We start from the raw sequence: 23,595 nt of genomic DNA on the forward strand, positions 1-23,595 counted from the left end.
CAGACTACCACATGCCTCCTCCCATACATGTGGAGTCGCCAGCTGCTTCCTTTCACCTGACAGTGAGGAGTTTTACCAGGGGGACGTAGCGCGTGGGAGGATCACGCTATTCCCCCCTCCCCCCTGAACAGATGCCCTGACCAACCAGAGGAGGCGCTAGTGCAGCGAACAGGACACACAGCCACATTCGACTTCCCACCCGCTGACACGGCCAATTGTGTCTGTAGGGACGCCCGACCAAGTCGGAGGTAACACGGGGATTCGAACCACCGATCCCCGTGTTGGTAGGCCACGGAGTAGACTGCCACGCTACCCGGACAGCCCGGAGTCACATTCTAATGCTCAGATTTAATACTAGATCCAAGCCAAACCATAAACCCAGGGGTAATACTTCGTGGCGAACCGTCAGGGCCTTCTAGGCCTTCGGTGAAGGCCCAAGACTCCACAAAAAAAGGAAAACACTTTCGTAAATATAATACGATCTTCTAATCTTCTAATCGCATTACATTTCGATTTCAACTACACATACGAATTCGGGAGGCTCTGCTTGCTGTCTCGGCCAAAAAAAATCATCCAATCAGCTTTTTCCCCCTGTTGTAACCGTGTGAGAAGACTCCTCCTGCCAGCGCCTCGGGTGAAGCTCTCCGCTATCTAAATAAGCTAGGCGTCAATACGGGATTGATAGATTACCCAACCAATCAGATTGGATGTGTAGCGAATGGGCGTATTCTTACACAGCGTCAAAGGACCTTCGCTGCATATAGCCACGTGACCGATTGTTCAGCCAATCAGCAGCAGCGTCTAGGTCGCGGTGGGTGGCAGCTAACGTTAGCTAGCATTTGTGGTTTTGATTTAGCTAGCTAAGCTAGCTAGCCGTGAACGAGAACAATGTCTCAAGGAGAAGTGGTGAACGATGCGGTGGCAGATTTATTAGTCACGCCATTTTCAAGACGATCGTTTGGGGGAAAGCAAAGGATTGTGGAGACGGGCAGACCGACCCCACAGGTAGCGGCTCTGACCCCACCGGGGAAGACGGATGTGCGGCATTTCCAGGCAGGCACCTCCGAAAGGTACCCGTGGCTCCCTGGATCCGAGCCAGGCGGAGAACTGCTGCTGCTGGGCCTGCTTGCTGTTCTGGTCAGGGAAGGGCTCGTGGAGCCACACAGGCTTCCACAACCTGGCTGGTCTCGTTTCAAAGCCGAAGGAGTGCTGTACGGCCGTGGGATGGACCCTTTCATCCTGAAAGAAAGGGGAACGGATTTTGTCTTCAAATAGACAACACTGCTGAGTCAAATGTGCTTTGCTTACTGTTTGATTGTTGTCCTGCCCAGCGGCCCGGCGGGGACGTGTTTGTTGAGTTTCTTGACAGCATGTTTATATGCCCAGCGGGATTACTTTCAGTAAGGCTGTTACACCATGTCGCCACACGATGTCGCTGTTGTGAAAGTGAAAAGTATCAAATAATGATGATGGTGATGATAAACACTTTTGCGACTAAAACGTTGCAGCGTGGCGATATGACGGCTGTCTTTGGGTCATTATGAGGAGGTGACGTCTCACCGAAGGCCTAGGTCTGAAATGCACCGTCCGCTACTGTCAACCTTGTCCATCCGCTAGTCCAGAAATGACCCTGTTCCTCATGGGGACTTAATAACCACGCAATGACAAAACAATCTGGTGCTGCTAAGACACCTATTAAAGATGTCAGGCGAAAACTTAATTAATCCAAATCGGAGGAAATGAACCAGTAACAGACTTGTACATAGAAATTTGTGAATTTATTCATATCCACAGTATTTTATACAACAGCTTGAAGGGGACAACAGATTCTTGGCACATGGTTTTAATTACATCTGAATCGGAACGTTAGCAGCACAGGAACAGGAAGTCTTCCTCCACAGCGTGTGCTGATTGGCTACGATGAAACATTGCCAGACTTGGGATACATCACACCATGTAAACAACATCCTGTCGTCTCGTTGGCTGGGCTTCCCCGACAGCGTCTCGATGCCCGTTTGGCCCCGTTCACATTTAAAATGTGTTTCGAATGATGTGAGTTGATCTTTTGCTCATTTACATAAAGATCCAGGTGTACATTCACCTGAGATGCATCGGGGACACTGTAATCTGAACACTTGCACCTCCTGAGGAGTGTAAACGGATGTGTTTAACCTCGGATGGCACGTCTCTGATCCCAGACGGGTAAAAAAGAGATGTTCAGAAAGAGGATTTGTTGTATATGGCAGGAGTGCAGTCAGGTTTCTATTCAGCTTCTGAAAAGTTTTGTTTGTTAACCGGTGTCAACTCAGCTTGGATGAACTGGATCCAGATACAAGTCACATAAAACACCGAGTGTAAACAGGCTCTTTAAGACAACGTCTGGTGGACACCTTTAAAAATAGGGGCCTTTTTGAACATTTAACCCCCAAATCCTTTCCATGTTACTTTCATTCTCTACAGGACAAAGATGAACTTTAGGTTACTTCCGTAACCCCGGTTCTGAGTAGCATGAGTGAGACGTCTCACTATGGGATACGCCCCCTCGCTGAACTCAGGTCTAAAGATACTTGTAGGAAGCCCACTTTGGACTTGTCTGTCCAGCTGATTAAGTGTATGAGCTCTCAACCAAGGCAGGAGGAGAACGTCTGGGTTTTTAAAAAGGATATTTCTGATTTTTTTTTACAACCTGGGTCTTATTTTCATAGTTTCTCCATCATACATATTAGTGATAATATCATTTTATTCACCAGCTTCATTCAGTAGATGCTGGACATAGACCACCGCTGGACTTGGCTTTACAGCGGTGTCTTATGGGACAAGTGAACAGGAGTGTTTAAACAACAAACCCCCCCTAGTGTGTCCGCCAGACTGTGTCCATAACTGTCCATCATCTATGACTTCTCTATGGCTGGCTGGCTAGTTTATGGATGGTTACTACTACCTACGGTGAGTATAGGCTGCTAGGTGAACCAGGAAGTAGATCAGCAATCTACTACTACTAATTTCGGCTGCTCCCGTTAGGGGGCGCCACAGCGGATCATCCGTGTCCATTTCTTCCTGTCCTCTGCATCTTCCTCTGTCACACCAGCCACCTGCATGTCCTCTCTCACCACACCCATAAACCTCCTCTTTGGCCTTCCTCTTCTCCTCTTTCCTGGCAGCTCCATATTCAGCATCCTTCTCCCAGTATACCCAGCATCTCTCCTCCACACATGTCCAAACCATCTCAATCTTGCCTCTCTTGCTTTGTCTCCAAACTGTCCAACCTGAGCTGTCCCTCTAATATAATCGTTCCTAATCCTGTCCTTCTTCATCACTCCCAGTGAAAATCTTAGCATCTTCATCTCTGCCACCTTCAGCTCCACCTCCTGTCTTTTCATCAGTTCCACTGTCTCCAAACCATACAACATAGCTGGTCTCACAACCATCTTGTAAACCTTCCCTTTAACTCTTGCTGGTACCCTTCTGTCGCAAATCACTCCTGACACTCTTCTCCACCCACTCCACCCTGCCTGCACTCTCTTCTCCACCCACTCCACCCTGCCTGCACTCTCTTCTTCACTCTCCGTTACTTTGGACAGTCGACCCCAAGTATTTAAACTCATACAGCTTCATCACCTCCACTCCTTGCATCCTGACCATTCCACTGTCCTTCCTCTCATTCACGCATATGTATTCCGTGTTGCTCCTACTGACTTTCATTCCTCTTCTTTCCAGTGCATACCTCCACCTCTCCAGGCTCTCCCCCACCTGCACCCTACTCTCACTACAGATCACAATGTCATCCGCAAACATAATAGTCCACGGAGACTCCTGCCTGATCTCGTCCGTCAACCTGTCAATCACCATTGCAAACAAGAAAGGGCTCGGAGCCGATCCTTGATGTAATCCCAGTTAAGTGGATCAGCCATGTCATCCACCATTGATCACATTGGACATCTCACATAATGACTTTTAACTTGCACTTCCACATACGTGGTTTAGATAATTGGCTTAAATTGGACTTGTTGAAACATGTCTGACCCTCCTGTTCAGTTGTCCCATAAGACACCGTTGCAAAGCTGAGTCTAGTGACGGTCCTATGTCCAAAATCTACTAAATGAAGCTGGTGAGTAAAATCACATCATAACTGAAATGCATGGTGGAAAAAACTATGACAATAAGACCCAGGTTGTTGTAAAATCACAGAATTGTCCTTTCTTGAGCAGGGGTCAACCGGAGGTCAAACGGAGCTGAGTTTGACTAGACCTCGTACCGAGTCCTCGTGCAGGGAGTCCTGACTGGCGGGATCATACAGCGGAGGAGGAAGGAAGTGTGGGGGGTGCATGTGGGCAGGGCATGGCAGGGCCCCCGGTGGCAGCGGAGGGGGCGGGGTCTCCTGTGGGCTGAAGTGGTGGTGCTGACAACGCCCCTCGGAGTCCCTCAGCGTGAGTGCGTCACCACCACAGGTGAGGCTGGGGAGGGGGGAGGGCTGGCCGGGGGCCAGGTAGGCGCAGGGGCCGCCCAGAGAGCCCTTCCCGGGCAGCGGAGCTAAAACCACGGGGTCACTGTGGAGCAGAGGAGTGGCAGCCGCCTGCAAAACGAATTTGGTGCTCTGAATACACTGGTCCTGATCACACTGACAGAGAGAGAGACAGAGAGAGACTGTCAGCTAAAGCAATAATAATACACTGCATTTATAAAGCATGTGTCAACTGTTAAAGCGCTTCATAAAATAATCCAAAAAATGCCATGAAATCATAGAGATACTCATTAAAATACTGTAAACAATAAAAGAAGAACTTCATAAAAATGTAGTTTCATGAAGTATGTACCATGTGGTTTAATAAATGTTAACCTTGTTTCACCTTGTCATGCAAAGGACATGACACAGACCTTTAAAAATTGAAAAATTAAACTACAATTCTACAATTACACCACATTACCATAGATTCTGATTAGAGCATAATTAACATTCATCGCACACTGCCATTTGTTCGCATGCTATGCTGTTCGCTTGTGAAGGTAATGTTCAGATTCTTTCCAGATGTTCTCGTGTACGAGGTGAAGTTAACCTCTGCTCCAAACAGGAAACCTGAATACAGCTAAAAACACGTTTTCCAAAACAGCTGGGTGTTTTCCAGAAAGTGTTTAGTCAAACTTTGTTAACCTTGAGATGAGGGAAATTCTGGGTTTTCTGTTCCAGAAAGATGGGTTTGAGTAACCTATCTTTTCTCATCAAGATCACGCCGTGATGGACGGTAGCCTCGGTTCGGTGCTCTCTTGTACTTTTTCTGTTTCTGTTTACTTTTTTAATTTCCAGCGCCTACTCACGGATCACATACAGCAGGGAAGAACCTTTAAGTCTCTAACTGTCCATTGGACAATCTGAACAGACTTTTTTACCGACTTGCCGAGGTCTTGATCGGTACAGCCCTGTGCGGACTACGCCGAAGACGCCGAAGCGAACCAGAGCGCTTGTTCAACTGCGGCAGCGGGGATTTAGAACCTCGCTCCTTTCAATTCACCAGGTGAATGTCCACTCTCTGGCCAACAAGATGGACAAACTGCTACTCCTAAACAGGAAAAACTTGGGACTTCTCCAGATCTGCCACTTTGTGTCTTACTGAAACCTGGCTAAGTGAGCATATCATGGACAGTACACTTCATCTGCTGCAGTTCCAACTCCTCTGGGCGGACCATGATATGGAGCTATCAGGGAAAAAAGCGGTGTGGCGGTGTATGCTTCTACATAAACGAAGGTGGGTGTACGGCTGTCAGAGTGTTGAGGAAATCATGCAGCCCTCACTTAGAGACCTTATTCATTGACTGTAAACCATTCCATTCACTGTGGGAATGTTCATCATTTACTCTGGTGGCTGATCAAATTACACACAAGGAGAGCAAATATCCAGACTCCCTACTCATTATCCTTGGGGATTTTAACAGAGCATGTCAAATGTCCCACCAGAGACAAAAACACTCTGGATCTTTGCTACACAATATTAAAGGATGCCTATCACTCTGTCCCCTGGGCAGCCCTGGGCCTCTCTGATCACTGTCTGATTCATCTCCCAACCTGCAGGCAGAAACTAAAATCTGCAAAGCCTGTGGTTAAAATTGGGAGGAAATGGACCAATGAGTCAAAACTGGAGTTCCAGGCCTGCCTCGACTGCACTGACTGGAGTGTTTTTGAGGCTGCAGCTACAGACCTGGATGAAATAACTGACACCATGACATCTTACATCAGCTTTCGTGAGGACATGTGTGTGTCCACCAAAACCTTCTGTACCTTCCAACAACAATACAACAACAAAACAGCTAAACTCAGGCAGCTTCGTCAGGCCAAAGAGGAAGCCTACAGGAGTGGAGATAGGATCCGGTACAAAAAAGCTAGAAATACACTCACAAAGGAGATCAGAGTGGCAAAAAGGTGCTACTCTGAAAAGTTGAAAAACAGTTTTCTGCCAACGACCCATCATCAGTCTGGAGAGGTTTGAAAGACATTACCAACTACTGGAGACCATCCCCCCACCCTGCAGGGGACCATCAACTGGCTGACGACCTAAATGGGTTTTACTGCAGGTTTGAAAAGCAAACTTTCACATCCCCCACCCTCTCCAGCCACAATGCACAACCAACTGCACCCCCTGCCAGCCACTCCCCCCTCCCCACCAAACCCCCACCCGCACTCTGGATCTGTGTTGAGGACGTGTGCCAGCTCTTCCAGAGACAGAAGACCAGGAAGGCACTGGACCCGGATGGCGTGTCACACTCCTGTCTGAAAGTCTGTGCTGACCAGTTGGCCCCCATTTTCACACCGATCCTCAACAGGTCACTGGAGCTGTGTGAAGTCCCCTCCTACTTCAACAGCTCCACTATCATCCCAGTCCCCAAGAAACCCCGTATCACAGGATTAAATGACTACAGGCAGGGTGCCCTGGTGGCTCACCTGGAGGGTGCGTACCACATAAGGCTGAGTCCTTAACGCAGAGTTCGAATCCAGCTAGGGCCCTTTTTGCAATCAGAGTCAAATTCCATGTACATGATTCTGACACACCACTTTGTTTTTCTGTGTGGAGTGATGTACTTTCATACAGGACCAGCCAGAGTGAAGGTGGATGGACTCACCATGCGTGTGTGCAGCTGTGTTGGTGTGTATGAAGTGGATCCGTTACACTGCAACACGGTCTGTGGGGTGTCACACTGGATGAGACCTCTTCTGTCAATCAGACTGCAGAGAGAGAGTGAAAGAGAGACAGACAGACTTTTAGTGTGGAGACAGAGAGGCAGCTATCTGTTTGACATGAACGAGAAAATATTTGTTCATTTGATGAACCGCTTTTTTTCGGTTACGTTCACCTTGTACTCATCTTTAGTTTGCTTTTTTTTGTTCCATGAATTATTAAAATGTCTGAATCTGATCCACACATTTATTTCTCTGATTTGTCAAATTTATGATGATTACAACTTGTAGTACTTCAACCCAGCCACTGAGGATACACAAGCCAGTGCATTCTTAGTACTGGTCCCAAGCCCGCATAAATGGAGAGGGTTGCATCAGGAAGGGCATCCGTCATAAAACCTTTGCCAAATCAAATATGCGGATCATAAATCAGATTTCCATACCGGCTCGGCCGAGGCCCGGGTTACCAATGACCGCTTCCAATACTGTTGGCTAGCAGGGTGGCGGTGCAAACTATGCTACTGTTGGGTGAAGAAGGGGAAGGCATGTCCAGAGGCAGCGGGAGAGGAGGAAGGTTAGGAGTGTGGGGGTGAGAGTCAGAACTTTGAATGTTGGCACTATGACTGGTAAAGGGAGAGTGCTGGCTGATATGATGGAAAGAAGAAAGGTAGGTATACTGTGTGTGCAAGAGACCAGCTGGAAGGGGAGTAAGGCCAGGAGTATCGGAGGTGGGTTCAAACCCATCTACCATGGTGCGGATGGGAGGAGAAATGGGGTAGGGGTAATTCTGAAGGAAGAGTATGTCAAGAGTGTTGGAGGTGAAGAGAGTGTCGGACAGAGTGATGAGTATGAAGCTGGATATCAAAGGTGTATTGATGAATGTTATCAGCGCATATGCCCCACAAGTTGGGTGTGAGATGGAAGAGAAAGAAGAATTCTGGAGTGAGTTGGATGAAGTGATGGAGAGTGTACCTGAGGAGGAGAGTGGTGATTGGTGCAGACTTCAGTGGGCATGTTGGTGAAGGGAACGGAGTTGATGAGGTGATGGGTAGGTATGTTGTCAAGGAGAGGAATGTGGAAGGACAGATGGTGGTGGGTTTTGCAAAAAGGATGGAAATGGCTGTGGTGAATACATATTTCAAGAAGAGGGAGGAACACAGAGTGATGTAGAAGAGTGGAGGAAGGTGCACACAGGTGGACTTTAACTTCTGCAGGATGCGTGATCTGAAAGGGATTGGAAACTGCAAGGTGGTGACAGGGGAGAACATAGCTAAGCATCGGATGGTGGTCTGTAGGATGATTTTGGAGATCAAGCAGAGGAAGAGAGTGAAGGCAGAGCCAAGGATCAAATGGTGGAAATTGAAGAAGGAAGACTGTTGTGTGGAGTTCAGGCAGGAGTTAAGACAGGCACTGGGTGGTAGTGAAGAGTTGCCGGATGGCTGGACAACCACTGCAGAAATAATGAGGGAGACAGCTAGGAAGGTACTTGGTGTGTCATCAGGACAGAGGAAGGAAGACAAGGAGACTTTGTGGTGGAGTGAGGAAGTACAGGAAAGTATACGGAGGAAGAGGGCGAAGAAGAAGTGGGATGGTCAGAAAGATGAAGAAAGTAGACAGGAGTACAAGAGATGCAGCGTAAAGTGAAGAAAGAGGTGGCAAAGGCAAAGGAAAAGGCGTATGGTGAGTTGTATGAGAGGTTAGACACTAAGGAGAAAAGGACTTGTACCGATTGGCCAGACAGAGGGACCGAGCTGGGAAGGATGTGCAGCAAGTTAGGTCGATAGAGATGGAAATGTGATGATAAGCGAGGAGAGTGGGTTGAGAAGGTGGAAGGAGTACTTTGAAGGGCTGATGAATGAAGAAAATGAGAGCGAGAGAAGGTTGGATGATGTGAAGATAGCGAATCAGGAAGTGTGGTGGATTAGCAAGGAGGAAGTGAGGGCAGCTATGAAGTTACATTGCGTCTTTGTGGATTTAGAGAAAGCATATGACAGGGTGCCGAGAGAGGAGGTGACTTGACGGTACCTTAGACCCCCCTAGAGGAGCCTGCTCTAGAACTGATGCTCCCCGTCTAACCTCACCACCCCTAGCCTCAACCGCCATCGGCCTACCCCGTGAGGGGCTAAGAGTACGCTGGTATAATGGTATAACCAAAAACATCAGGCCGAGGTGTAGCGAATGGGATGGGAAGCAATGGGTTACATTCTCTAACCAAGAATATACGAAAGGTGTGTTGAAACATACCCCTAAAGGAGGATTTAGCAGTAAGGGGAAAGCAGAGTGTTCCCCTGAAGCCGGCTCTAAGGTGCACACACACCGCCCGTCACTCTCCCCAAGCACCCGCAACGCCCAACTACCTAAGAGATAGTGCACCAGCCTAGGGGAGGCAAGTCGTAACAAGGTAAGTTTACCAGAAGGTGAACTTGGGAAATCAAGGTGAAGCTAAACAATCAAGCATCTCCCCTACATCGAGAAGCTATTCGTGCAAATCGAGTAGCTTGACCCTGAGCCCTGAGCCAAGCAGCTAGCCCAACATTCTTACCCACAAATATCATCACAACCAAACACCCCCTAAAAATGAGAACAAACCATTTTCCCCCTCAAGTACAGGCGGCAGAAATAGAACCAAGAGCAACAGAGATAGCACCGCAAGAGAAGGCTGAAAGAGATATGAAACAGCCATCCAAGCAAGGAACAGCAGAGTCACCCCCTCGTACCTCTTGCATCATGATCTCGCTAGATAGACTCAGGCAAAGCGCCCTTTAGTCTGACACCCCGAAACTAGGCGAGCTACTTTGAGACCGCCCAATACGGGGCTAACCCATCTCTGTGGCAAAAGAGTGGGAAGATCTCCAAGTAGAGGCAACAAACCTACTGAGCCTGGTAATAGCTGGTTATCTAGGAAATGAATATTAGTTCAGCCCCCTACCCACCCCCGCTAGAATAAATCACACCCAACTAGTGCCAGGTGCTATAGGGGAGTTAGTCAGGAGAGGTTCAGCTTTCTTGAAAGGGATACAACCTTCCTGGGAGGGTAACAATCTCTTTACCTCAAGGTATACCACCCAAGTAGGCCTAAAAGCAGCCACCCCTTGGCAAGCATTAAAGCTCAAGCAACCACAAACCACTTATTCTGATTAACCACTCAAGCCCCCCTCCTCCTACTAGATTATATCATACCCATAAAAGAGACTATGCTAGAATGAGTAACAAGAGGTTTATGACCTCTCCCTGCACAAGTGTACCTCGGCCTGGATTAAACACCAAAAGTTACCCGACCCCACAACCAGAGGGTAGTGAGCCACAACTAAATAACTAGAATAATATTCAGCTGATATTGTTGACCTTACACTAGGGTGCCGATAAAGGAATGACTAGAAGATAGGGAAGGAACTCGGCAAACCCAAGCCCCGCCTGTTTACCAAAAACACCGTCTCTTGCGAATAAAGAATAAGAGGTACCGCCTGCCCCATGACAACAGTTCATGTGACGACATTCTGTCTGCATATGTTCACCCACAAATAAATCCTCTCCTCTATCTCAGTTTCACATCTATCATGCCTCATCATTCTATCTCTGTCACTTCTGAAAGAAGCAGATAGACAGACAGACAGGTAGACAGACAGGCAGACAGACAGGAAGAGGTCATGACCTGGGTGGTAAGGGTCCACACAGTGCAGCACAGCAGTTTGTCAGGATGTTTCCATAACTGTAGGGGTTGTAGTTATCCTTCCCTCTCTTGGTTGACCAGGAACCTTTAATCTGGAGCGAGGGAGAGGGGGGAGAGAGAGAGAGAGAGAGAGAGAGAGAGAGAGAGAGAGAGAGAGAGAGAGAGAGAGAGAGAGAGAGAGAGAGAGAGAGAGAGAGAGAGAGAGAGAGAGAGAGAGAGAGAGAGAGAGAGAGAGAGAGAGAGAGAGAGAGAGAGAGAGAGAGAGAGACAATACATGGCTAGAACACACACATACATATACCTACATAAATTATACATCAAAACAATACAGTACTATACAGTACAAGTTTCCTAGCTAAGGCAGCTAATAACTGGTGTCCATCTCCTTGTAAAAATAGGCAGTTTAAGTTGTAGCTGGGCAGTCATGCTTTCCATCATGCAGACATGTTTGACTTTTTGCGACCATTGAGTCATTGTGGTGGGGGGGGGGTAGGCTTCATCCAATTTATTGTTTTTTTTGCAACCATCAACAAAATATGCAGTATATAGCACTGGTCTGTGGTAAACAAGTGCTTATGTGATATTTCCAATAGAAACAACAGCGGGTCCCAGGGAATGTCCGTTTCCAGGATTTTCTCCATTTCTTCTTTGACATTTTTCCAGAATGTCTGTATTTTCGGGCAGTCCCAGAATATGTGAGTATGGTCTCCGACCTTTACCACAGTCTCTCCAGCATTTGTTGGTGGAGTTGTTTTTAAAGGCACAAGCTGTCAGTGGGGTCCTAAAGAACCTCATTTTAACCTTCCAGTCAAATTCTTTCCATAACTGGCTCCCAATCCCCTTATGACAACTTGAGCATATGTCTTCCCAATCGTCATCGTCCACTATTGTATTCAACTCCAGTTCCCATCGTCCTTTGATATGTGTAGTGGTATCTGATGTGTCTAGTACTAGCTTTTTGTTTCTATGGGATATTTGTTTTTTTGTTAATACAGGGTGTTCAAACAGCTGTATGAAGTGGGTTTCTATATTTATTGGTTCTCTTACTATCATCCCGGTCTGTATTTTCTATGATATGGTGTCTAATTTGTAAATCTCTATATAGGTCACTTGAGGGTAGAGGAAACTTGTCTTGGAGTTGTGGAAAAGATTTAAATGTATTCCCATCAAACAGTTGATTAATTGTCTTCAATCCACTTTCAGCCCATCTTCTATAAGCATTGTCCCACATAGATGGGAGAAACTCTAAATTTCCTACTATGGGCATGGCCCTTGACAAAGCTGCAGCTCCCTTTAGTTGCTTTTGGACTGAAGTCCAGACCTTCAGTGTATGTTTAATCCATACATTATTTATCTGATCTTTTTCTGAGACTGTTGGCTAAGAAATGGAAGAGTAGATAACGATGCTCCTGGTAATGAGTTTTGTTCAATAGAAACCCATCCAGTCTCTAGATCCTTAAAAACCCGGGCCACTACTGCTCTCAGCTGGACTGCCCAATAGTAAAGTTTTAGGTTGGGTAAAACCAGACCTCCTCTCCCTTTTGTTGACATAAGTATTTTTAAGCTGACTCTTGGTCTCCTGTTTTGCCAAAGGAATTTTGATATTCGTTTTTCTAACAGCTTAAATGTGGATTGTGGTACTAATACAGGGAGGGATTGAAATAAGAAAAGTAATCTTGGTAGAATATTCATTCTCACCGATTCTATCCTGCCAAAAAAAGACAGAGGCGGTATATCCCATCTGTTTAAGTCTTTATTAATTTCTTTAATCAATTTGTTGTGATTTGAGGAGAATAGCTGTGCAATTTTAGGTGTGATAACTACACCAAGATATCTGAATCCCTGTTTGGATCTTCTGAAAGAGACCAGGTCATCTAATTGGGAAGGCCAATCCCCAGCTATCATCATGGCTTCGGATTTGTTTGTACAGACCTTATCCCCTGACACTGCACTGTACTCATTAAGGCTATGTAAGAGGGCGGGGACAGAGGTAACAGGGTTTTCCAAGAATAATAATATATCATCTGCGAATAGTGCTAATTTGTATTGATCATTACCTTCATCAGGTCAGGATGCAAGGAGTGGAGGTGACAAAGGCATTTGAGTTTAAATACTTGGGGTCAACTGTCCAAAGTAACGGGGAGTGCAGTAGAGAGGTGAAAAAGAGAGTGCAGGCAGGGTGGAGTGGGTGGAGAAGTGTGTCAGGAGTGATTTGCGACAGAAGAGTACCAGCAAGAGTTAAAGGGAAAGTTTACAAGATGGTTGTGAGACCAGCTATGTTATATGGTTTGGAGACAGTGGCACTGACGAAAAGACAGGAGGTGGAGCTGGAGGTGGCAGAGTTGAAGATGCTAAGATTTTCACTGGGAGTAACGAAGAAGGACAGGATTAGGAGCGAGTATATTAGAGGGACCGCTCAGGTTGGACGGTTTAGAGACAAAGCAAGAGAGGCAAGATTGAGATGGCTTGGACATGTGTGGAGGAGAGATGCTGAGTATATTGGGAGAAGGATGCTAAATATGGAGCTGCCAGGGAAGAGGAGAAGAGGAAGGCCAAAGAGGAGGTTTATGGATGTGGTGAGGGAAGACATGCAGGTGGCTGGTGTGACAGAGGAAGATGCAGAAGACAGGAAGAGATGGAAACGGATGATCCGCTGTGGCGCCCCCTAACGGGAGCAGCCGAAAGTAGTAGTAGTAGATTACCTTCATCAGATATTCCCTGTATGTGGGGATTAGTTCTTATTAGTTCAGCCAGTGGTTCGATGCTGGGTGCGAACAAGGATGGAGATAGAGCGTCCCCCTGGCGTGTCCCATTTCTCAGAGGAAAAAATTCAGAGCAATGTCCATTTACCCTAACTCTAGCTCTAGGGTTTTTATAAAATATTTTAATCTACTGAACAAATGTATCATTAAAATCCATATAGCTAAGAGTCTGTTCTAGGAAGGTCCAGTCAACCCTGTCAAATGCTTCTCAGCATCTCAGCTGAGAAGCATTGACGGGGTGTTCCTCTTGGCTGCAACTGATTGTAAGTTCAAGGCTCCTCCGACATTATCAATTCCCTGTCAGTTATTAATAAAACCTGTCTGATCTGGCTTTACAAGTTCATTGATGTGTTTTTGTATTCTATTTGCTATAATGGAGGTCAAAACTTTTAAATCCACAGAGGAGGCTGATTGGCCTGTAGGACATGCATTGAGTCGGGTCTTTATTGTCCTTATTACTGCGTCTGACCATGACCCAGGCAGATTCCCCTCTGTTAGGGCATAGTTATAGACTCAATGTAGAACTGGGGTTAACTCGTTTACAAATGTTTTGTAGTATTCTCCAGGAACGCCATCTACCCCTGGAGATTTATTATTTTTAAGTCTGAGAATACGCTTTGATTTCTTCTTCTTTAATAGGAGATGTCATCATATCGGCCTCATCTGCTGTTAATCTAGTCAGGTTTTCCAAAGGAGTTGAATCAAGTGCAACTGGACTTGGTATATATACCACGTCCAGTTGCACTTGATTCAACTCCTTTGGATAACCGTGACCTGGATGAATGAGAACATTCACAGACATCTAGTCAGGTTGGTTGAATTAAAAAAGGATTCAATCTCTTCTCTTTTACGAGGCTCATCTTACTCCTTATACAACTTTCTGTAGTAAGTAGCAAATGCCTCTGCAATATCTTTTGGTTGGGTGAGCATCTGGTCACTGTTTGGGCATTTTACCTTGTGCACTACTCTGTTGGACTGAGCTTTACGTAACTGGAAAGCCAGTAGGCGGCTTGCTCTGTTACCCATTTTGTCGTATTTCCTATTTATGAATCGTGGTGCCCCCTCTGCTTTATAGGTTAATAGATCATTCAGTTTTTGTCTCTTTTCTTTTAATAAGTCCAATATTTTTTGATAGTTGATGCTCTGTCTCTAGTTTCTTGATTTCCTTCACCTTCTCCGCCTTTGCTTTTTTAATCTTGAAGAAATTGCAATAATATTACCCTTCATCACTACTTTGGCCCCTTCCCAGGGAATAGAGGGAGAGAGACATTGTCATCATCATTAGAGGCAAGATATTCTGTGACGTCTTTACGTATTTCTTCTTGAATTGCTTCGTCATTTAACAATGAGACATTAAGTCTCCAGTATCTAAACTGTTTATTTGGTCCTATCTTTATTTTTTTAAGGTGACAGGGGCGTGGTCTAATATGGTAATTGGTTCTATATTACAGTCACTAGTCCTGTAGCTGTCTGTTCCAGATATCAAAAACATACCCAGCCTAGAGTTACTGCCATGCACCTGTGACATGAAGGTGAAGTCTTTTTCTCTGGGGTGGAAGTGGCGCCAGATAGCCACCAAGCCCAGTTAACCCATCATTGCTAACAGAGTAGTAGATTTTTTTGGACAAGCGGCCTACTTCTGCTGCGAGCCTATCCATAGTTTGTCTCAAAATGCAATTGAAATCTCCCCCTATCAAAATAGTACCCTCTGATTTGTCTGCTAATAAAGATGCTACGTTTTTAAAGAAATCCATACAGTCTTCATTTGGGGCATACAAATTGAGCATTGTTATTTTAGTACCTCCAATAGTCCCTATTACCCTCACATCTTTGTCATCAATTGTTTTTTCATGGTTGAAATAGACTGATTTATTGAATAGGATGGCAACTCCCCTTTTCCTCCCACTTTTAAAAGAAGCACTATACACTTGATCCACCCATTCTCTTTTTAGTTTGAAATGTTCCTTTTCTGACAACTGGGTCTCCTGGATCATTTCTATAGAGCAATGCAGTTTTTTAAGTTGACTGAATATTTTTTTTCTCTTAACTGGACTGCTTATACCCTTAACATTATAACTAATACAATTTAGACTATCCATGTATTGTTGGTGTAAATTTGTTGGTATACTCCCCTCTTAGGTTTATCCAAAGACATATAAAGTCAAGTAAGGCAGAAGTTTGACAGCATGACAGCGGCCAAATAAAAATCACAAGGTAGACTAAACAGAACAGATAATATAGAGTAATATAAGTAAAGTAAAACAAACAAAGTAAAGTGAACTTCCACACACCCAACTGGTTTTTCAGTATTACTTTTTGTTGTTAATTACTTATAACTTAAGCACAAACCAGTTCCCGGTGTAGCCTGGCACACTGTGTCGGTGCTAGTGTCGTCCGGCTCATGGAGCGGTTGCTGCTCGAAATGCGGGTATTATATTTAAGACTTGGAGTTGTCGTCCCGATCCTAATGTTGGTTGTTTTGAGTTCCACAAGTAAAACTGGGCGTGCGCTGAGATCACTCAGCTCCGTTGAAGAAAGCCTTGACATCCGTGCCCGACAGTACCGCTGGGTCTTTCCCTCGTCTTCCTCCTGCGTTGCTCCACCTGCAGCGGGATAGCTCCCTCTCCATCTGTTCCCGTTTGTCCACCCGGACCTGGATATTGAACTCCTGAAGTGTCTGCACAGCATCCGTTAGCATCGGGTAGGTCTTCTCACCAGACTCCGTGAACATGTTTAGCTGTGCTGGATACATGCGTTTGGCTTTGATGTTTTTCTGCTTTAGCTGTTTGATTACATCCCGTACCTGTGCTCTCTTCTTTTGCTTTTGACTCCATGCTTGTCTTAGGATCGCATCTTTCACCGAATAGTCCACAAACTTAACAATTATGGACCTCGGGGGAGCTGTGTGGTTTCTTGGTTTGGTTGTTAAGAGAACGGTGGGCTCTCTCCATTTGTAGATTCACTTCGGGCACTGGTTCAAGGACTGATTGAATCAGCTCCTTCACAAACACCTTCATATCCTTTCCTTCACTCTCTTCAGGTACTTGGTAAATTCTCAGATTGTTTCGTCTAGACCTGTTCTGCAGGTCTTCACATCTGGCCGTCAGATCCATCTCCCGGTGCAGCAGGTATCGGATTGCTATCTCGTGTCTCCTCATGTCTCCTCCCATTGTCTTCCGTGGCACTAATACGTCCCTCCGCCTCTGTGGTTATTTTCTCAAGTTTTGCCATTTTGCCTTTCAATTCTTGCATTGATGATTCCAGCCTTGTCAGCCTTAACTTGGTCTGGCTGTGTCCTTCCGGGTTTTCTTTCCTTAAGTTTCTTCAGCTCAGCTAATATTTTGGATTCTGAACCGTGTGGCCTAGCATTAGCTGTATCGCTTACAGGAGTTTGAATTTGTTGCTTCAAATTTTCGTTCTTATCCTGTTTACTTGTACTTTTACCTCTTGACAAATGATGCCATGTTGAATTTTTGCGGTTTTGCCGAGTTTTTAGTAGTTTTGTTAGGAAATTATTAGTTAGATGGATGGAGCTCAACTTTTAGGCTGTTGCCTCGAACATGGTGTCACCGGAAGTTCCAGTCTTAGAGGGTTTTACAGTAAGTGAAAAGTTGTGTTATTATTCCTTCATCCATAACTGCTCTCAACTGTCTCTAGAACTGTGAAGGTGTGGCATAGTCCTTATTAATATTCATGAGCTCACCTTTGAGTGACAGATACAAGCAAGGGTTGGCGGGGTTTCATATTTTGATGATTTGACCTGATTGGCTGTATGTAAGTAAGTATCCAATGACTTTATGAGTATCAGAAAAAAATATTCCGCTAAGACAAGCTGAGTTTAAAACGCTTAAAAGCTTAAACAACAACACAACAACTACAGAAAAACAGGTGTGTGTGAAAATGAGTCCTGACCATCCAGGCGGGCGGTGCTGTACTCACGTCTTCATTAGTGGTTTGGTTGGAGCTGATCAGGTAGGTGTGAAAACCAGACAGTCCCACAATGGACCAGATGGAGAAGAAACAGACCACCACCTCCAACACGGTTCAGACTGCCGTCAAGGGGAAATCAAGACACTAAGATCCATAAAGACCCATAAAGACCTATCTAGCCCCATAAACACCCATAAACACCCATCAAGATCCATGAACATCCATCAAGACCCATGAACACCCATAAACACCCATTAAGACCCAAGAACACCCATCAAGACCCATGAACACCCATCAAGACCCATGAACACCCATTAAGACCCATAAACACAGTACTGATGCTTATCCAGGACTGGGTACATCTCTGTTAAAACATGTTGATAGTGGTGTACATATACAATGCTGTCCTTTCCTAATTCCCTTTTATTCAGAGCATCACTTCTTGCCTTTATTCTACAACTAATATCACAACATGACTGTAAAGTAAAACACACTGCTCTACACACATGCACACACACTGTCTGAGTCTGATATTGGCTGAGGTTGATCTTGGCAGTGCATTGTGGGATATACTGAGAGCTGAATGCTGACTGAATTGGAGGGATTGATCTGACATGGATCATACTAATACCGTGTCCTCTACACGGTCTTCCAACCTGCCTGCTAGCAAACATACCAAACTACTGACAACACATCTTCCTAACAGAGATGGAGAGAGAGAGGGAGGAGGGAGAGGAGAGAGGGGAACAGAAAGAGAATTCAGTGCATCCATCCATCTATCTGTCTCTCTATTCTAGGTCATGGTTTAGCCCCAGTGGGTTGGCAGTCCCTTCTGTTGACCCCCGAGCAGTCAGTGTTGTGTGTGTCTGCAGGTCAGCCTGTGTCTGCACTTACATGTGTCTGTGTGAATGTATGCACATATGTGTGTTTCTTTCTATGTGTGTCCTTCTGTGTAAGGATATATATATAGCAGTTTTTTTTCGGAAACCATCAATGGTGTAAGTGCTCAACAAATGAGGAGCGGAATATATTTATTATATATATATAAAAAATAATATATATAATAAATAAATATATATTTATATAATATATATATATATATATATTAATGAAGCACCAGCAGTTCGCCTGTACAGAACACAACAACCACCAACTGCCTGATCAAGTCACACCGTGATGAATGCATTTCCAATTAAAACATATCAGGTGATCCAACTTGTGGTTGAAAAGGTTCACGTTCAACATATCGTGACAGGAAAGATGGCAACAGCTGCCATCAGTTCCTCCTCCATGTCGGCTATGGGAACAACGTTTCACACTGAAAGAATAAAAGAGGAACACATCTGTCCTCTGATTGGCTGTCGTTGACTCCGGTGCTGCTCATTTGCATAACCCTGTACTCACACCATGGACCGGCAGCGACAACGAGCGACAAAGCAGCCGGAAGTCAGTCAGTCCGCTCTGTGCGTAACTGTAGTCCACCGACTTCCGGTTTCTACTGCAGCGGTCATACCAGTTTCCTGTTTGTTGGCGTGTGCTGTTGACAGTGGCATACTTTTGGCGATGCCTGCAAGAGTTACCATGGATACATGTCAACCACATGCACACAACTGTCCACACACTTCCACCTGCACCTACCAGCACACGGTGAAAAGCTTCACGTTGTACATATCAAGTTACGTCCACAATTATGAGGATGAGGATCCTCATCCTCATAATTGTGGACATAGCTGTGGACAGTTGTGTGCATGGTGTCGACATGTATCCATGGTAACTCTTGCAGGCATCGCCAAAATATGCCATTATCAACAGCACACGCCAACAAACAGGAAACTGGTATGACCACTGCAGCAGAAACCGGAAGCCGGTGGACTACAGTTATGCACAGAGTCGATTCCGACGGTCTCTGTGTACGTGGCGCGGCGAGTCGCCTGGCAGTAAAGTTGAACGATTTCAACTTTATGCAAATGAGCAGCGACGGAGTCGAGTGACAGGTGTGTGTCCTACAAAAGGACACAAAAAAGGATTTGTTTTTACCATTTACTCCATAACTCTGCTCCAACACACAGACACACAGACACAGACACACACAGACACACACAGACACACAGTGAAAGGATATCTTGCTGGGTTGTCTTTCAGTGCGCTGAGGAAGCTCGTCTGGTTGGATCCTGCAGGACAGACACAGGACTTTTAAGTTTGGTTGATTTACTGTTCAGTTCAGCTCAGGTGATTTGTGTAAAAGTGATTCAGAACACCCAGGAGCACAACTTAACACATTTAACTGGACTGAAGATGTCGTTGTACAATCATCACAGAGACACAAAACCCAGAGAACATACTGACAAACATGACCCCCAGAGACCACATGAAGGAACTACACAGTACCTCTGACAGTACTAACACAGTACCACAGTACATACTGATACACAGGGTACACAGACAGTACCTCTAACACAGTACCACAGTACATACTGATACACATGGTACACAGACAGTACCTCTGACAGTACTAACACAGTACCACAGAACATACTGATACACATGGTACACAGACAGTACCTCTGACAGTACTAACACAGTACCACAGAACATACTGATACACATGGTACACAGACAGTACCTCTAACAGTACTAACATAGCACCACAGTACATACTGATACACATGGTACACAGACAGTACCTCTGACAGTACTAACACAGTACCACAGAACATACTGATACACATGGTACACAGACAGTACCTCTAACAGTACTAACATAGCACCACAGTACATACTGATACACAGGGTACACAGACAGTACCTCTAACACAGTACCACAGTACATACTGATACACATGGTACACAGACAGTACCTCTGACAGTACTAACACAGTACCACAGAACATACTGATACACATGGTACACAGACAGTACCTCTGACAGTACTAACACAGTACCACAGAACATACTGATACACATGGTACACAGACAGTACCTCTAACAGTACTAACATAGCACCACAGTACATACTGATACACATGGTACACAGACAGTACCTCTGACAGTACTAACACAGTACCACAGAACATACTGATACACATGGTACACAGACAGTACCTCTAACAGTACTAACATAGCACCACAGTACATACTGACACACATGGTACACAGACAGTACCTCTGACAGTACTAACACAGTACCACAGAACATACTGATACACATGGTACACAGACAGTACCTCTAACAGTACTAACATAGCACCACAGTACATACTGATACACATGGTACACAGACAGTACCTCTAACAGTACTAACACAGTACCACAGTACATACTGATACACATGGTACACAGACAGTACCTCTAACAGTACTAACACAGTACCACAGTACATACTGATACACATGGTACACAGACAACAGTACCTCTAACAGTACTAACATAGCACCATAGTACATACTGATACACATGGTACACAGACAACAGTACCTCTAACAGTACTAACATAGCATCACAGTACATACTGATACACATGGTACACAGACAACAGTACCTATAACCGTACTAACACAGTACCACAGTACATATTGATACACATGGTACACAGACAACAGTACTTATAACAGTACTAACACAGTACCACAATACATACATGGTAGTAAATATTTATAGAAGTACTGTCTCTCAGGTTGTTTTATTCCAGTTTTGATTAATTGATGACAGGAAAGGGGGAGGCAGTAGCACGCACACACACACACACACACACACACACACACACACACACACACACACACACACACACACACACACACACACACACACACACACACACACACACAGCCTCCATCTACCAGCTCAAGTCAGCAGGTTTGCTGACAGGCTGTTACTCAGGGAGGGGGCAGAGCTGTGTGTATGTGTGTGTGTGTGTGTGTGTGTGTCTGTTTATGCGTGATCAATTGTCTCCTCCATTAAACAGATGAGGGTTTTGAGCTGGCTGTAAATTTACAGGATCTAGAAAGGCTCTTCTGTGGAGCCACAGGACCTCAAACTGTCCAAGATACTACTGCTAAAACTACAGCACACCGTCTACCGCAGTACTACATACTCAGTACTGTGACCTTGGGAACAATTCTTTTGTTTTGAATGTGACCAGCAGGCTACTGTCCATCTGAACCACCTTTATAGTCACAATAACCTACACACTCAAAAAGAACCCTGATGGACTCCAATCTGGTTCTGCAGAGAGGAGCAGATCTGAATCTATCACACAGTGAACAACGGTGCAGAGCACTCTGGTATATTCATATAACGCTCTTAAAGAAGTCAATTCCATTCACACAACCCTTTAAAACTCGCTCATATTCATGTGACTCTATTTTAAAAGCCCAAACCAGAATCCACAGCGATGTGTTGTGGTATCGGTCCAGTTCCTCTCACAATGAAAAACACCAAGACAAGGTTCTGGGTTCAATCTGACACAAAATCAGGAAATGAAAAGGTGAAGGAAATGCATTGTGGGTAGCAGAAAACAGGGGGGGGGGGGTTTCTCCCCAACTGTGTTCAGCCAATTACCCCACTCTTCCAATTACCCCACTCTTCTGAGCCGTCCCGGTCGCTGCTCCACCCCCTCTGCTGATCCGGGGAGGGCTGCAGACTACCACATGCCTCCTCCCATACATGTGGAGTCACCAGCCGCTTCTTTTCCCCTGACAGTGAGGAGTTTCACCAGGGGGATGTAGCGCGTGGGAGGATCACGCTATTCCCCCCATTTCCCCCTCCACCTCGAACAGGCACCTCGACCGACCAGAGGAGGCGCTAGTGCAGTGACCAGGACACATATCCACATCCGGCTTCCCACCCGCAGACATGGACAATTGTGTCTGTAGGGACGCCCAACCAAGCTGGAGGCAACACAGGGATTCGAAGCCCCGATCCCCGTGTTGGCAGGCAACGGAATAGACCGCTACGCTACCTGGATGCCCAGAAAGCAGAGTTTTTCAGCTGCTTTTATGCCACAGAGTAGAAAGAGTTTGTCAGACAGATAGATGCTGCCTACCAACATGGGGATCGGCGGTTCGAATCCCCGTGTTACCTCCGGCTCAGTCGGGCGTCCCTAAAGACACAACTGGCCATGACTGTGGGTGGGAAGCCGGATGTGGATATGTGTCCTGGTTGCTGCACTAGCGCTCCTCTGGTCAGCCGGGTCGCCTGTTCGGGGGTGGGGGGGTGGGGGGAATAGCGTGATCCTCCTATGTGCTACGTCCCCCTGGTGAAACTCCTCACTGTCCGGTGAAAAGAAGCGGCTGGTGACTCCACATGTATCAGAGGAGGCATGTGGTAGTCTGCAGCCCTCCCTGGATCAGCAGAGGGGATAGGGGGTGGAGCAGCAACTGGGATGGCTCAGAAGAGCGGGGTCATTGGCCAAGTACAATTGGGGAGAAAATGGGGAAAAATCCACTAAAAAAATAACAATTTATCATCATGAGTCCTGAGATTAAATGTAAGCGACTGTAAAAATACATAGTTAGTTTAAAATGCCAGCATCGCTCCATCCCATCTTGTGGTTCTGATGTTGTAGATTCATGATGTCTGAACCAATCAAAGCATCCTGCTGCGACTCAACCCTACACCGCATCACCGCATCACCTCATCACTTCCTTCATTCAGTCCAGACCCTAATGAAACCGCTCTCACATCAGCCACCAGTCCCACTGGTCACCAGGCTGGGACACCTGGTTTTGGGCGAACGTTCAGACATAAAACTCAGAAAGTGTGAACCAGTATGTCGTGGAGAGGCGTGAACAACCCGGACCCCTTACTCACTGAGGATGACATGTGTGATGACGAAGGCGAAGATGAAGATGATGAGGAGGGAGAGCGACAGAATGAAGAGGTAGAAGAAGCGGTAGTTCCTCCGTCCGACACAGTTCCCCACCCACGGACAGTGATGGTCGAACCGCTCTGCACACAGAGAGAGAGAGAGAGACAGACAGAGAAAGAGAGAGAGGGAGACAGAGAGAGCCAGAGAGAGAGAGAATTGAATTTTAAAATTCCATTTTATTTAAAAAAATAGATCCCAGAGT

General features: G+C 45.7%; 1 protein-coding gene across 1 annotated transcript in view; it reads right to left on the reverse strand.

Annotated features, from left to right (window-relative positions):
- Positions 1 to 3,691: 3,691 nt before the first annotated feature.
- LOC130124728 (palmitoyltransferase ZDHHC14-like) overlaps positions 3,692 to 23,595 on the reverse strand; it is a 48,145-nt gene continuing 28,241 nt past the window's right edge. The window contains exons 4-9 of the mRNA XM_056294059.1: positions 23,336 to 23,473; positions 19,650 to 19,698; positions 17,537 to 17,639; positions 10,818 to 10,927; positions 7,111 to 7,213; positions 3,692 to 4,618 (exon numbers count right to left, since the gene is read on the reverse strand). Of these exons, the coding sequence (XP_056150034.1) occupies positions 4,223 to 4,618; positions 7,111 to 7,213; positions 10,818 to 10,927; positions 17,537 to 17,639; positions 19,650 to 19,698; positions 23,336 to 23,473 (899 nt within the window). The 3' untranslated portion in view covers positions 3,692 to 4,222. The remainder of the gene's footprint in view (positions 4,619 to 7,110; positions 7,214 to 10,817; positions 10,928 to 17,536; positions 17,640 to 19,649; positions 19,699 to 23,335; positions 23,474 to 23,595) is intronic.

Source organism: Lampris incognitus, chromosome 15 (assembly GCF_029633865.1).
Source record: "Lampris incognitus isolate fLamInc1 chromosome 15, fLamInc1.hap2, whole genome shotgun sequence".
Lineage (NCBI taxonomy): Eukaryota > Metazoa > Chordata > Actinopteri > Lampriformes > Lampridae > Lampris > Lampris incognitus.